At 38.1% G+C, this 17,190-nt stretch overlaps 1 protein-coding gene across 1 annotated transcript in view; it reads right to left on the bottom strand.

The window, feature by feature from the left end:
• Positions 1-17,190, bottom strand: part of CENPI (centromere protein I) — a 50,466-nt gene that overhangs the window by 9,221 nt on the left and 24,055 nt on the right. The window contains exons 8-17 of the mRNA XM_047765095.1: positions 15,965-16,054; positions 15,513-15,635; positions 14,760-14,927; positions 14,490-14,610; positions 13,279-13,370; positions 11,044-11,161; positions 10,897-10,961; positions 6,860-6,954; positions 2,214-2,349; positions 1,201-1,325 (exon numbers count right to left, since the gene is read on the bottom strand). Of these exons, the coding sequence (XP_047621051.1) occupies positions 1,201-1,325; positions 2,214-2,349; positions 6,860-6,954; positions 10,897-10,961; positions 11,044-11,161; positions 13,279-13,370; positions 14,490-14,610; positions 14,760-14,927; positions 15,513-15,635; positions 15,965-16,054 (1,133 nt within the window). The remainder of the gene's footprint in view (positions 1-1,200; positions 1,326-2,213; positions 2,350-6,859; positions 6,955-10,896; positions 10,962-11,043; positions 11,162-13,278; positions 13,371-14,489; positions 14,611-14,759; positions 14,928-15,512; positions 15,636-15,964; positions 16,055-17,190) is intronic.

The raw sequence follows: 17,190 nt of genomic DNA, 5'->3' as shown, positions 1-17,190 counted from the left end.
GAACTAGGCCACCCTGCTGTACAGCAGAAAATTGACAGAACACTGTAAACCAGCTATAATGGAAAAAATAAAAATCACTATAAAAAATGCCTTTGATATGTAAGCATAAAGAAAAGTATAACTTTTAAACATAAATATATGCAGATATGTACATACACAAATATCCAAATGTAAGTTTTTTTCCTTTTGTGGTACATTTTCTTCAAAGAAGAAAAATTAATAGAGGCTCAAATACTGAGTTGTACATTTAAGATATGCACTTGATTCTGTAAGTTATACTTCAATAAAAAATAAATAAAAGAAATGCTTTTAATGTTTCACTATTTAAAAATTAATAGAGGCTCCAAAGAAGTCACTGATATAGAACATGTTTTCTTAATATGGAAAAAAATGTGCAGTAGAAAGGATAAAGTGAAAACTTGGAAATGTGATTTCTTCTTGCCTAAGAACTACTTTAATTAGATGTTAAACATCTTAACCTTGGGAGAGTCCTACAAACTATGCCAAAAGGATCCACACTTAAGAATTAAAAAGAGTAATTTCTGTCCATAAGTGAAAAAATTAGAAAGGATCAGAAATAATACTTATGGTTCATATAATCAGCAATAGCTTCCCTTATCTCTCTTTTTACCAGAGAAGCTACATAGACTTAAACCAGTTGTCAGAAAATGACTAATTTTTCTTTGAGACATAGCAACAAGAATTAACAATGCAGAGTGCAGCAGTACCACTGCACAAAAGATCCTTAACAGTGAATTCTTTTAATCTATATCCCCCACAGTGACATTTTTAAAATAGCACAGTTAAGGAGTCCTCTGGTAGTGCAGCGGGTTAAGGATCTGGCATTGTTACTGCTGTAACTTGGGTCACTGCTGTGGTGTGGGTTTGAGTCCTGGTCCAGGAACTTCCACAGGCTGCAGGCATGGCCAAAAAATAATGGTAATAATAATAAAATTTTTAAAAATAAAAACAACACAGTTAAAATAGTTCCATACTGGAAGGTCATTCCCAAAAGAAAGCCATGTTTCCTATTTTCAAAAGTCCTGGCAGAAAATGGATAACGATTTTATTGTACTTAATATTTTACTGTATTATACACAATAAACTTACATATTTATAAATTATAAATTTTTGTATAGCTGTAAAATGAAGATAGAATTATGATATACGAATTCATAAAATGGTACAAAGGCTTTGTACCTGTCCATAATGTAGCAGAGCTGGTTCAGGACACTGGAATCCAGGCTGAGGAGTGCAAGATAGAAGATTCCAGGAGGAAACAACACCACTAATGGAAGGTTATAATTTATATATATGTCACACACCTTTTGGGAAGAATGATAACATTAGTATACAGATTATTCCTTAGAATCCCTTAACCAACTTCACCCAAAGAATCATCACTAGAAAATTCACAATAATATAACATTGGGTTCGAGCCTGATTCATAAATTAAATAAATAGGTAGTCACAGCTGCTTAAAAATGTACCTCACCAGATGGCAACTTCACCGTAGAGGATTATTTCTAGAAAGTCATTATTGAAATCTTTTATTTTTTTCTGGGGAGAGATCTTAGAGTTAGGGAGAAAGGAGAAGGGAACATTTATTTATTTCTCCTTAAGTCCCATACATGCTGGTTTATCATATGAGTTAGCTGTCAACCTGGAAAACAAAGAAGCATGCTTCTAAGCAAATATAGCACCAGACAACTAGGTATTAGTGAAGGGGGAAGCCAGGAAAACTGAGATTAGTGGGTACTTTCTGGATAATAGTTCTGCCTAGGTCAAATAATATATATATGATAAGAGGACCAGAATCACAGATACTGGGAGAAATAAGGCAGCAGAAAGGTGGGGGTAGAGAGCTGAAGAAACAAAAGCTATTTTTGCTTTTTAATAGGGGTTGGAGATGGACAGTGAATGAGCAAAAAGTGATATGAAAGACAGGCCTATGTCTAGGGCTAGCATTATTCAGGAAAATGTCTATTAAAGTAGTACCTGAACTTCAAAAAAATGCATTTTTCCCCTTTTGTTTTACGAATGTCAGTTTATTCAGGTCAGAATACAATCATTAACTCCAAAATATTTAGCTTATCTTAACTATGCTAATAAGATCATAGCTCAACTTAGTTGTGCATAAAATTTAAACAACAGAGCAATAAAGCAGACAGGCATCACAAAAATCCAAACAGGTAAAATTGGATGTGTACTACCTTCTCATAGAAATCCAAAATAAAGTGCAGCAAGAAAGTACTGCTGCTTTCCAAGCGCATTGCAGTAGTAGACAGCCACCCTACATAGTGAATCAGTTCAGAGACAGAGTTCAGGGATCCACCTAAGGTCGTCTCTCTGCAATAAGAAACCATGTCATTCAGATCCCTAGCAGCAAAAGACCTTGCAATTTCCAAGCTAAAGCTGGATAATATATAGCAAAAGTTACAGGGAATTTCAGAAAATGACCAGTACTCCAATGTATAATTCACTTTTTTAAAAAACACAGTGATTAATCATAAAACTACACGGCCTTCTAGGGAACCATTAAGATCAATTCATAGAACATCCTCAGCAATCACTCTACTAGTAAATACCAGAAAAATAAAGGATTAAGCTCCAGACAGACTTTAGATAATATTAGCAACTCCAGGGTCCATAGCAGTCAGCAAATTAGTTTCTAGGTATACAAATCCAAACAAGTTTTGCCTGTTAAAAACATTTTCACTTTAATGTAATTGGAATCCAGTTCAATTCTAAACCTGAATTAGTAAAAATTTTGGCATCTTTCATTTTTTCTAGTAAAAACCAGATCTAAATATTTTATATTCTTCCCAAATCAATGAACCATGACTTTTTAAATCGCACCTGGTATAATTGGTTCAATCTACCCATCTAACCACCCATCCTTCAATCCACTGTTGAGTGGATTAGGAAGACTGGGAAATGCGATTTCACAGCCAATCTAAGGTAGCCGATAAATGGTTATGCACAAGGGAAAAGGAACAGTATATAGTCTTAGAGCTGGAGATGATAACACTACCAATGCTCACCAAAATGATGGTTCAGTGCTGGAGCAAGTAGGGAAAGGGTAAAGAGACCATTCAAATAGGCAGGCATCCATACAGTCAGCCCATCACTTAGAAAACTGTAGCTAGCTATGGTTTCTGGCAGCACTTGACATCTGAAATAATCTGTACAATGGTGACTACTCAGACAGCATCCTTTGAAAGTGTTTCTCCACAGAACACTACTGGCATTTTGGATGAAACAATTTGCTATTCAAGACTGCCTCCTAGTCCCCACTCACTATAGCACATTTAGCACCCCTGGCTCCTACCTACTAAAAGATTATAGCACACTCTTCCCAGCCACTGTGCCAACTAAAAATGCCCCCTGGAGAACCACTGCTGAGAATGGGTTCCCACCCTTCTCTCCTTGTGATCTACAACTAGTTTACTCCCTCTGTGACAGTCATTGATGGAAACTTGGCATTACACTCGTATCTTCAAGACAGAAGGGATTATCGAAAACTTGAGAGCTATATTTTATCATGCCAAGTAGTATTATGACAAGCAAAGTTATCTACAATTATGTTCATTTATTTGTTTAAGAATTTTAGGGAGTTCCCGTTGTAGCACAGCAGAAACGAATCCGACTACTATCCATGAGAATGAGGGTTCGATCTCTGGCCTCTCTCAGTGGGTCAGGGAGCTGACGTTGCCATGAGCTGTGGTGTAGGTCGCAGATGCGGCTTGGATCCTGAGTTGCTGTGGCTGTGGTGTAGACCAGCAGCTGCAGCTCTGATTTGACTCCTAGCCTGAGAACCTCCATATGCTGCAGGTGCGGTCCCCCCAAAAAAACAAACAAACAAACAAAATTTTAGAAAGCTGAGCCCCTTTTAAAATGCCCTCTCAGGAGTTCCCATCATGGCGCAGTGGTTAACTAATCCAACTAGGAACCATGAGGTTGTGGGTTCGATCCCTGGCCTTGCTCAGTGGGTTAAGGATCCAGCCTTGCCGTGAGCTGTGGTGTAGGCTGCGGACACGGCTCGGATCCTGCATTGCTGTGGTTCTGGTGTAGTCCGGCGACTATAGCTCTGATTAGACCCCTAGCCTGGGAATCTCCATATGCCACAGGAGCGGACCTAGAAAAGGCAAAAAGACAAAAAAAAATAAAAATAAAAAAATAAAATGCCCTCTCAAAATTTTGATACTAAAAAGGATCCCTGGATTTTTAGAAGAAAATCTAGAAATTGTAAATCACCTCTCTCAGGGTTCCTAAGACATGGTAATGTAATATTGATGCAAACATACTATTTTTAAAAGAATCGAGGCATTTGAAGACGTTAAGCATTCAAATGAAATTGCTTTATGATTATGGTTCTCAAACTTCAGCTTGCAGCAAAATTATGGAAGCATATGTTAAAACACAGATTACTGGGCTCTACCTCCAGGGTTTATTTCTGTAGGTCTGTTAGGGCCTGAGAATTTGAATTGCTACAGGTCCCCAGGTGATGCTGATACTGCTGGTCCAGGGACCACACTTTGATAAGCAATGCTTTACAAGATACTCTCACTACTCACTAATGCTTCATTTCATCCTAAAAATGATCAGACAAACAAGATATATGGAAACTCTGTGATACTGAATATGAAGAATTAAAATTTTTCAAGGCAACTCCTATGTTTCTATTTTCCATTCCCCTATCAAAGTAGATTACTACAGGGATAAGAACATACAGAAAAATAAGTCTGGGCTAATCTAACCAAGCTAATCACTAGCTATTTGCAACTGAGGTTAAGGAATCCTTATATTATAAGGAATGCGACCTGGAGTTCCTGTCATGGCTCAGCAGAAACGAATCTGACTAGCATCCATGAAGACACAGGTTCAATCCCTGGCCTCGCTCAGTGGGTTAAAGATATGGCATTGCCATGAGCTATGGTGTAGGTCGCAGACGCAGCTCGGATCTGGAGTTGCTGTGGCTGTGGCATAGGCTGGCGGCTACAGCTCTGATTGGACCCCTAGCCTGGGAACTTCCACATGCCACAGGTGAGGCCCTAAAAAGACAAAAAAAAAAGAATGCGACTGATAATATAGGGAATTTGAACATCAATTATATATTTAGAGATATTAATAACTTAATTTTTTAGGTGTAACACTGGTAGCATTTTTTCAACAGCTGAAATGATGTCTGGGTTTTGTTTAAAAAATATCTAGTACAGTGGAGTTCCTGTCATGGTGCAGCGGAAACAAATCCGACTAGGAACCATGAGGTTGTGGGTTTGATCCCTGGCCTTGCTCAGTGAGTTAAGGATCCAGTGTTGCTGTGAACTGTGGTATATGTTGCAGACGCGGCTTGGATCTCATGTTGCTGTGGCTGTGGCCGGCAGCTGTAACTTCGATTGGACCCTAGCCTGGGAACCTCCATATGCCATGGGTACAGCCCTAAAAAGCAAAAAAAAAAAAAAAAAAAAAAAAAAACCTAGTTCAGGAGTTCCCTGGTGGCTTAGCAGTTAGGAATTCACATTGTTGCTGCTATGGTGGGGGTTCAATACCTGGCCTGGGAACTAGTACAAAGGATGAGGAACGTGAGGGGGTGTCATGGATGAAAAAAAGTTAACCATGAGTTGCTAACTGCTGAAGCTGGATGATGCATACATAAGGGTAACAATCATACTATTTTCTCTACTTTTGATAATGCTGGCAATTTTCTATAATATAAAGTTTAAGAAAATAATGTTAAAAAACAAACCCATGGAAATGGAGAACAGACTTGTGGTTGCAAAAGGGGAGGGGGAGGGAGTGGGATTGACTGGAAGTTTAGGGTTAGTAGATGCAAACTATAGCATTTGGAGTGAATAAGCAATGAGATCCGGCTGTAGAACACAGGGAATTCTATCTAATCACTTATGATGGAGCATGATGGAGGATAAGGTGACAAAAAGAATGTATATGTATGTATAACTGGTCACTTTACTGTACAACAGAAATTGACAGAACATTGTAAATCAAGTATAACAAAAAAAAAATTTTAAATAGAATGCTGGAGGTTCCCATTGTGGCTCAGTGGTAACAAACCCAACTAGTATCCATGAGGATGCGGGTTCGATCCCTGACCTCACTCAAGGGGTTAAAAGATCCACTGTTGCTGTGAGCTGTGGTGTAGGTGGCAAATGCGGCTCAGATCCTGCATTGCCGTGCATATATATATGTGTGTGTGTACACACATACACATACACACACACACACACACACACACACACACACACACACATATGCCAAAGACACTAGGTAGAAAGAGTCAAAACAACCTGATTAGGCAGTTCCTTGACATTCAGTCTTTTAAAAACTTTCACTTTGAAGGTAAGGCATACATTTAACAATAATGAACTTAATCAAAATTCAGGGCTCTTTCATTATTCTAACTAATGTGCCTAAGCTAATGTACATTAAACTAATGTACATAAGCAAAATACATCAGAGAAACAAAATCAGTACAGCGAAATTACTGATCTTCCTAGCCACCATCGAAATGGACTTTATATATAAGCAAGAATACATTTTATAAAGTGAATGGAAACCAAAGCTGCAAGTTCTAATGTCAGCTTGCCAATGTTTTTCTATATTAAACTCTTACAAGTTACTTAAAGGCTTAGGTGTTGTTTTATGATTTACGTAACAGAATTTGAAGAATTAACCTTCCTCACAGGATTGCAGGGGAGAAGAATGAAGAAAAAGAAAAAAAAATTCAAGAAAAGTATGACTAAACATTTGCATCAAGCAATTAGGTTTCATGGCACACTATTAAACTCCATAGGCAAAGTTTTGTACAGATCAGCTCTTGCGGAGGGTTATAACTCACAGTGGACTGTTCGTCACAGATTTCACGTGGATGTCCATAGAAAGCCACAACAGCCAATTTTGCAGTAGCTCTTTCAGACACTGAAGAATACTACACTGGGGGGGGGGGCAAAACAAAAAAATCATTTGGACGTACCATAGTGAGAGAACTAACAGACCAAACCAGAGACTTAGAGGCGGAAGGGACCACAGAGATTACCGCATTCAATTCAGAACCCAATAGCTGCCGCATCTACTAACCCCAAACTCCCAGTCAATCCCACTCCCTCCCCCTCCCCTTTTGCAACCACAAGTCTGTTCTCCATGTCCATGAATTTGTTTCTTTTTTTAAACATTATTTTCTTAAAACTTTATATTATAGAAAATTGCCAGCATTATCAAAAGTAGAGAAAATAAAATGATTGGTCTCCAAGAGATTTAAGATTAATGGAAGTGTAAGTTTACTTTTTCTACAAGACTGCCCCCAGCTTATCAGTGAGGACCAGACTCTTGTTTCCCTAAATTATATTCATTTATAACATATATTACATCATCAAATACAGCATTACCTACTCCTTACTGTCTCCCCTCAGAGATCCTTTGAAGTTGCTACAGATATGAGTTTTCCGCCCTTTTCACCTTGTATCTACAACTGTGATTTACTCCCTCTTTGATGGTCATAAAATTTATCTTCTGTGACTGTAGAAAAGAAACAATTCTATAGTTTTTCCTTTCTTAGGCCTTGATTTCCCAGGGCCTCGTTCAGATACAAGAAATACAGCCTTGAAATAAGTGTGCCTGGAACACGTACAAGGATAAATCATAACTATAAATTTGAAAGCAAACCATACGATCCCCAAATCTAATACAGGAAATCTTTCTCAAATATCCTTAATAAATAATGGCCTAGAAACTATTTGAGTATCTCCAGTGATAGAGTGCTCACTTCTATTTCATACAACAGTTCAATTAATATTTTTTTAAGAAACTGACACCTCACATTTAGGTCATAAATATGTTCGAGCAACCTTGAACACCAATCTTTTTTGGTGTCAATTTGACATTTGAAAAGGTATTCGATATTACTACATCATATTCAGAAAATCTTGGAGTTCCCGTTGTGGCACAGTGGAAACTAATCCGACTAGGAACCATGAGATTGCGGGTTCAATTCCTGGCCTCGCTCAGTGGGTTAAGGATCCAGTGTTGCAGTGAGCTGTGGTGTAGTTCGCAGACGAGGCTCGGATCTGGCATTGCTGTGACTGTGGTGTAGGCTGGCAGTTGTAGCTCTGATTTGACCCCTAGCCTATGCCATGGATGGGGCCCTAAAAAGACCAATAAAAAGCGGAAAAAAAAAAGAAAATCTCCACTCACCTACTCCATCCCATCCAGCCTCCACATTAGAGGAAGGCATTGATTTTTATGTTTTTGAGAAGGGGACACGTTTTTTTGTTTTTGTTTTTTTTAAATGTTGAGAATAACAGCTCTACCACTCCTAGTTACAGTCTCCAATTTCATCTGGGCCCATAATGAAGCTCAATAATCCTTTCACTTGTCTTCAATTAGCTGTCTCTCCCATTTTTCTGTTGCTATCCTAAGCCACATAACACTCTCTTGAAGACCCCTACTCAAGTCTATCTTATTTTGAGTAATTTAAGATTTTTGGGCACAAGTATTTCCATTTCTTGCCCTTTCTTCGAACTGTACAAATATATCTATATATCCACCTATCCTTGTCCTCAGTCTTAGAGAATAAATGGTACTTCCCAACCCCTCACCATCCCTTCAAGCAAATCCCTCCATCAAGTCTTCATGTTTTTTTCTGAAACCCTGCACCATCAATTATCCCCCACCTTTCCTCCAATTTCAGTCCCTCCCTTTTCTCATCTTGCTCCCTCCACTCTATCTATTAACATGGTTAGGTTTTTCTCACTCTGGGGACAAAAAAATTTACAACTTTCCCTTGATTCAAAGTCCCACTACAGCTATCTCTCTTGTTCCCCCTCTTTTTAGCCAAACTTCTGGAAACATAGCCAATATTCATTGTCTTGTCTTCATTTCTCATTGACTCCTCAACCTCCACAATTTCGTTTTCACCTTCACACGCCATTGACTCTGTTCACAAAAGGTAGTCAAGACCTGTGTGTTATCAATTCCAAAAGAAACCTCTTTTTGGTCTATATCTTTCTGGACTCTCCTGGGATATGTGGCAATATTTTCCCCTCACTCTTTCTTGATAACCTGTATTCTCTTTCTTTGGTGCTACCATTCTGGTTCTTTTCATACCTCTTAAAAAGGTTCCTTCACAGACGCTCCTTTTCAGTGAAAATTAAATCGTGAGTATTCCCCTGATTTCTGTCTTTAGCTCACTGTCTGTTTCCCTTCCTCTCCCCACCTCCACTCTCAAATACATGTGTATGTGTATAAATGTATATATACTTATTAGGCAGGACCATATGAAAGTGCCAATTGTCAAATATCTTAGACCTATAAAAATAGAAATTTCATATAGTTCAACCTAATATTTACAGATAAATAGCACTCTATATTGGTAGAAGATAGAATAAATAAAGACTAACCCAGTCAAAAGATAAGAGAATCACAAAAAGCTGAAAAATGAAGTCCCGGAAACTATGTTATCTGAAAGAGGTGGTGTGTATTCTCATGTGAATGATGATGCTGGTAAGGTAGTTAAGTTACAAATAATATAAATAAACCTCAAATCCAAGTTAATGTGATAGGCAATTAATAAAGTACCATTTGATTGTGATGGATACTAAGCAGAACATACTTTTCCTGTAAATGTGGCCAACAAGAATAACCATTCTATAAGAAAGTGGCTCTCAGACAGAACTCCTAGAAGCCACAGTGGTCTTTCTGGAGAACAAAATTGCAATACATTTTATTTTATTTTATTATATAAGATTAGAACAATTTTATTAGCGGAAAATAACTATATTACAAATATGCAGTATGAATGCCACATGCAATTTTGTTTGCTTTAGTTATTACTATATTCCCAGTGTCAAGAAGGGCATCAAGCACTTAGTGGATGCTCAATACATATTTGAGAAATAAATAAATGTATCTACAAACTATCAACCACAACAATCAAACTAAGTATGCTTAAGTTATTTCCCAGTTTGTTTTTATTAATAATTCATTTGCAGAGTTCCCGTCATGGCTTAGAGGAAACGAATCTGACTAGCATCCATGAGGTTCAATCCTTGGCCTTGCTTAGTGAGTTAAGAATCCGGCGTTGGAGTTCCCATCATGGCGCAGTGGTTAACAAATCTGACTAGGAACCATGAGGCTGCAGGTTTGATCCCTGGCCTTGCTCAGTGGGTTAAGGATCCGGCGTTGCCGTGAGCTGTGGTGTAGGTTGCAGACGCGGCTCGGATCCCGCGTTGCTGTGGCTCTGGCGTAGGCCGGGGGCTACAGTTCTGATTAGACCCCTAGCCTGGGAACCTCCATATGCCACGGGAAGTGGCACTAGAAAAGACAAAAAAAAAAAGAAAAGAGTCCGGCGTTGCCGTGAACTGTGGTATAGGTTGCAGATGCATCTCGGATCCTGCGTTGCTATGGCTGTGGTGTAGGCCAGCAGCCACAGCTCTGATTCGACCCCTAGCCTGAGAACTTCTATATGCCATGGGTGTGGCCCTAAAAAGACCAAAAAAAAAAAAAATACCTATTTGCCATTTGTTTATTCACTTCGTCATTTGCTACAAGTGGGACAATTCAGGAAAATTATGTGACAAAACCTTAAAAACAGACAATTTTGGAGTTCCCTTGTGCAGCGAGTTAAGGATCTGGCGTTGTCATTGCTGTGGCTGTGGCTCTGGTTACTTTTGTGGCAAGGATTCACTACATTCTTCCACACACTGAGGGCATAGTCAAAAACAAAACCAGAAAATTTTACACGTTAACTTTGATTTGAATGATGCAGCACCTCAAGTACAGGTCCACGTGAATCTTGTTGGAAAACTACTGCTGTAACATAAGTTTGAAATTGTGTACCATCAGCCCTACTGAATCTAAGCAAGATGATTTTTTTCTTACCTTGAAGTAAATAGTTGATGTAAAGAAGAGCCGTGATAGATGGTCAAAAAGAAGTGGTTTCATCTCTAAAAATTAAAAAAAAAAATCATTCAACCCTTTTAACTAATATTGCATTGAATTAAATGACTAAATTTTCACGATACCTACCAGAGAAGCTACTAAAAGGAATCCAGCTCACGAGTTGAAGGAACTGTGATCGACAACAGAAGCCATCCCAGAGAGGAAGGCTCTTATACAGGAATGCTTCACAGGAATAAAACCCCTCCTGTAACACAAGAAGATAGTAAAACCTTGCATGGAACTCTTCAGTCATAATTACTCTCAAAATAACCAGTTTCTTTTGTGCTAGAGTTGTTTTACTCTGAGACTAATTTTTTTGACATCAATATAATTAAAAGCCTTGGGTTAGGTGCCAGACTTTCTCATAAAAAGGATTAGATGACTAATATTTGGATACATTACCGTCTTTATCAACATAGTTTTCAAATACCATAAAACTTCATCAATTAGAAAGAAGGTAAAAAGCCAAGTTATGGAATATTTTTAAAGATAAATGAAATTGCTTTATTTTGGAGTAAATGCAGTCACTTGACTAGTTAACGAAGCACATAGAATGTTATATAATAAGACTAGAATTTCATTAGGGGCCATAGACCAAATCCAAGCTCTGGGCAGCTCTGCCTGAAGAGGGCTGAGTATCTAGGCTGCTAATGTTTCTACCAAAGTAAGGATCCAGGGCTTTCCTTTATCTTTCTGAGTCTCAAATGGTGGCATGCACCAAGACTCTATTCTGGACCTTCTTTTCATGACATGAATTTCCTGGACAGTCTCACCTATAACAGATAAAACCTCCACCTACATCATGAGGAGTCCTAAATTTCTACATCTCTAGCCCAAATCTCATTCCTGATCTCTAGACTCATTATCCAACTGTTTACTGGACCACTTAGACATCCCATGGGCATCTTTTAAATCAAATATATCTTTCCTTCCTAGCCTGCTTTTCTCATATTCCCAGCATCACCCTCCTAAGCAGGAAATCTAAGTCAACCTAAATTCATCCTTTTATCCTCACCACCATTATCCACACTCAACTTCTAATTCCATGGTTTCACACCAAATCCTTAAGATTTATTCAACATTCATTGAGAATGTCTTTTGTACCAGATACCAAGTTGAATACCCATACTTGAAGTAAATTTAGACAAGGTTTCCACCTGCTGGGAGCTCATCATATGTGGAAAATAGATGCTGAAAGCACAGGTAAACATAGAGAGCTAAGGGAGCACATAGGACAAACATATAACCCAGACTAAGGAAAGGCTTCTTTGTGATGCTGATACTGACACCTGAGTTGTAGCTTAAAGTACAAATCAGGGTTACCCAGGACAAATAATTAATTGGCTGGAATATCTTTGATGACCAAAAAATATTTGTTGATTATAAGAATACATCTATGAGGAGTTCCCATCATGGCTCAGTGGAAATCAAATTGACTAGCATCCATGAGGACACAGGTTCGATCTCTGGCATCGCTCAGTGGGTTAAGGATCCAGTGTTGCCATGAGCTGTGGTGTAGGTTGCAGACACGGCTCGGATCCCACGTTGCTGTGGTTGTGGTATAGGCCAGCAGCTGTAGCTCTGATTTGACCCCTAGCCTGGGAACATCTACATGCTGCGGGTACAGCCTAAAAGATGAAAGAAAAGGAAAGGAAAGGAAAGGAAAGGAAAGGAAAGGAAAGGAAAGGAAAGGAAAGGAAAGGAAAGGGAAAGAAAGAAAGAAAACCTCTATGAGATTTATCTTACTGGCTAATTCAATTAATTGAATGTAATCAATTACATCTTCAGTCTGTTCTCTAAATTAGAGACTTTTCTCTTCTACTTGCATAATTTAACAAATTGTTTCTTCAAAGCCAAGAGTGCAAAGATAAACATCAGTTCAACTTGGCTCTATTTATAATGATTTTAAAATTGAGCAAATATTATTTACAAAAGACGTCAAGCACTGAAGAAAAGGTTTTCTTTTTTTTTTTTTTGTCTTTTGTCTTTTGTTGTTGTTGTTGTTGTTGCTATTTCTTGGGCCGCTCCCGTGGCATATGGAGGTTCCCAGGCTAGGGGTTGAATCGGAGCTGTAGCCACCGGCCTACGCCAGAGCCACAGCAACGCGGGATCCGAGCCGCGTCTGCAACCTACACCACAGCTCACGGCAACGCCGGATCCTTAACCCACTGAGCAAGGGCAGGGACTGAACCCGCAACCTCATGGTTCCTAGTCGGATTCGTTAACCACTGCGCCACGACGGGAACTCCCGAAGAAAAGGTTTTCAATGGATATCTAAATAAATGAAGTGGCCAAGTGTGCAGGAAGCAAGCAAAATCTTACTTGTAAGAAGCACTCTGCCTTAATGATAGTGTTCAGGAAGTTAGTAAATTCTTTTCCATGTTCATAATTATTCACCTTGTACCAAATACATTCTGGAGAAGAAATATTAAACGTAAGTCTTTGGTTGCGCAACAATTAAAACTACACAAAACATAATCATGACAACTCTAAAGTGACAAATAAATGACCAACATAAACAAGCTATCAGTCTCATATATCTTAGCCAGCTCGCACTGGAGATTGTAATATATGTGGAGGTGAAGTGAGATATTCCTCAAGAACTTGTTAATACAAAGGGAAGCTTATAGTGAAAAATAAACTGGTAAAAAATCACATATAATGAGTGTGATTAGCTTTATGCCACACCACACAGTAACCCAAGAGACTGTAAATGTATGAATTAAAAGTCTGAAGATGCTTAAACTTCAATTAGAGTGAGCTGAGGGTAATCTAAGGGTGGGAAAACTTTAGTGAGTAGAAATCTAACAGACTGTACCATATCCTATCTAAAGAAAGACTGTGAGTAGAAAAGGAGAGTTAGCCTGGAACCTAAAACTGATGTTAAATACTTGAAGAGCCAGGATTCGCTTATACAGGAAGGAAACAACCTGGTGAACACAATACTATCTTTAGAGAAATCGACCCCCTTAGAGGAATGAAGGATCGGGCTTTTCTATGGCATGGATGAAAAACTCCCTCGCTGTCCTTTCCTTCAGTTCTAGAATAAGGAAGCTTCTGATGACTAATTAGGCTACCATATATACTGATAGCAGAGAGGAGCTATTTTAGTTGGCAAACATGAACATTAGGGTCACCAGAAAGAATTACTTCTATTATGAAATAACAAGATATTCTGGCTTATCCAATAGCCTGAGTTTCATTAGCATTAATCTGATGATTCTGGGGGCTTAACAGCAAATTTCTGAACATACAAAAATGAGGAGGCCTTGGACCATGACAAAGTGGAGCTATCCAGTGAGTTTTGGTGGCCATCCAGCAGGGTTTCCTTAACAATACACCTCCTTTATTAATGCCTCCTTAAAATTACAACAATGGCATCATTCAGGCTCTGAATATATGATTTTCAGAGAAATAATTATAGCATATGAAGGTTCCTCCTGACTAGAAGTTGGCACCTTTTTAAAACAAACCCATTTGTAAACAATCGTTCCTTCTTCATTCATCCAACACTTTTAAGTATCAATTTTCACCTTCTTGTAATGTTTGACTCAACCAGTGATAAAGCCTCAGTAAGACTGACTCATCTCTGACACAGTTAATATAGTGAAGTAGTAGAGAGTTGTTCAGCACTGCGCCCATCTGAGAAGGCAGCTGCAAAGACAGAACAAATGGTCAACTGTAAGTGTATGAAAAGGAGGCCAAAGCAACCAGGAAATCATCAGATAGGAAACATATAACAAAAATAAAGGCCATGAAGATCAAATGGAAAATGCAAATAAGTACATGGTCCAGTCACATACCTCTAAGCAATGGATGTTCTGTAAGAGTTGAGGGAAGCTTTTAAGTTGTTCCAGTGGAAATGATCCATTGCTATTGAAATAATCACAAAGATTCATCCCTTTTTTTCCACTTTCTTTACTGGCGTTATGGGAATTTAGCACTGGTATAAGTGAGTGAGAATTCCATTTCTAAAAGAGAAAGACAATAAAACAATCTGTCCATGGACTAAACAGATTACAAACTATAAATGTAAGAGTACTTGTTAAAGTAGCTCAATGAATGGAGTTTAATGTGGTTTGCATAGAATCCTGGGTAATTAAAATATATTTAAGTATCTGATATGACTGGGTCACTTTGCTGTACAACAGAAATTGGCACATTGTAAACCAACTATACTTTAATTTATATATATATAGATAGATAGATAGATAGATGTATATTTAAATACATACAATCTCTCCCAACTTCTGAATGGTTACTGTTAAATTTAATAAAAGAAGGTCATGCAGTCATTTGGGGTTTAATTAAATTTTATTTTTGTCTTTTTAAGGCCGCACTGGCAGCATAGGGAGGTTCCCAAGCTAGGGGTTGAATCGGAGTTACAGCTGCCTGCCTATGCCACAGCCACACCAAATCCGAGCCACATCTGTGACCTACACCACAGCTCATGGCAACACCAGGTCCTTAACCCACTGAACGAGGCCAGGGATCGAACCTGCAGTCTCGTGGATACTAGTCAGATTCATTTCCCATTTGGGGTTTTAGATACTTACTCTTTTTACAGGACGGACATTAGTTAACATCAGCTTTAAAGGTTCTGGAGCAAGTCCCTGATTCCTTTGCCTCACAGCAAGCAGAGCTGTCTTCCACAGATTCTCTGAATTCTTAAAAAAGATCTATAAATTTGAATATAAATACATGAGAGGAGGTATCATAAGTTGGAGCAACATAAAATCTAAAACTCTTCATTAATTGAAAATACATTAATTATGAAATATTTTTCACCCATGGAAATTTTTTTTCTAATCAGGAATCTATTAAATATATTGAATGGAATCAAAATGAAATGTCAACCCCTAAAAATAAAAAACTTCCCAGAAACAATGCCACAATACTAGATTTTAAAACAGTATACTATTAACACTTTAGTCCAAATCTATAAATTAACTTACTCAAAATAACACATTTCAATCTCATTATGACTTACCACTCGTTAATCCCTTACCTTCTTCCTCATAGGCAATGACACAGAAATCAAAGTAGGAACAAAGAATTTATACAGGGACAACAAAGCCTGGAGATGAGGCTGCATTCCCTGAAACGATAGTTTTCAATTTTCAATTCTGTGTCCAATAAGAAAAAAAATTAAAAATAAAATAAAAAGATTAAACATATATTCAGACACAATTTTATTATATGATATATAGATAGAGGAAGATGCTATAGAAAATCAAGGAATAAAAACCCAAACATTTAAATCAACTATCATAAAGCAACCCTCGTCAATTTGTCATCTTCTCTTTTACGATCTTTTCCTATATTTTACTTCTTCCTTATATTTTATCTCTTCTTCTCTGCCCATGTCTTAGGCTTACCAGTCATCCCAACTAGCACGGCTTACTCTCACTGGCAGAGAGAGTATTCACTCAGGACCCAAAGTTTACTCATTCTTGATTTAGACAGGAAGGTTGGAAAGAGAAAAAAGGAAGCCAAGAAAACCGAACAAAGGACATATTCATACCTTATCATCATAATTCCAGGAAAATTCACTAGGATACCTAACAATTGGCATGTAGAAGTCAAAAAGCTTGATATAACTGAAACAAGTCTTCATAAAAACATTTTACAATGACAGAAGTCATTACTGCTGGCTACCTGCTTTTGATACAGCTGGCTATCCAGAAAAAGCATACCACTAAAATTCCAAGGAAGAAACCAAATTGTTTTATATTACAATTTTGTTGAATCAAATACTGTACAAATAAGGCAGGCAGAAAATAGGGCTTAGAATTACAGTATTCCTATCTTATAATAGCTTCTTGACATTAAATTTATTATAACAAAACCAAAATGACCCATTATCGATGCTGAAATGTCTTCTGATCTCTAATATCAATCAGTATCAGTGTTTGCTTTGAGTTGAAAATTTTTTTTTCTTTTTAAGGCCACACCAGTGGCATATGGAAGTTCCCAGGCTAGGGGTCCGATTGGAGCTATAGCTGCTGCCTCACCACAGCCATAGCAATTCGAGATCCAAGCCATGTCTGCGACCTACACCAGAGCTCACGACAACACCGGATCCTTAACCTACTGAGAGAGGCCGGGGATTGAACATGTGTCCTCATGGATACTAGTCAGATTTGTTACCACTGAGCCACAACAGGAACTCCTAGAATGTTTTTGAAAGAGCAAATATTTGGGAATGGAGAGACCTTTAGAACTTACTGTCTA

This window comes from Phacochoerus africanus, chromosome X, assembly GCF_016906955.1.
Source record: "Phacochoerus africanus isolate WHEZ1 chromosome X, ROS_Pafr_v1, whole genome shotgun sequence".
NCBI lineage: Eukaryota > Metazoa > Chordata > Mammalia > Artiodactyla > Suidae > Phacochoerus > Phacochoerus africanus.
The sequence above is the reverse complement of the archived record's forward strand: the minus strand, read 5'-3'. Positions and strand labels throughout refer to the sequence as shown.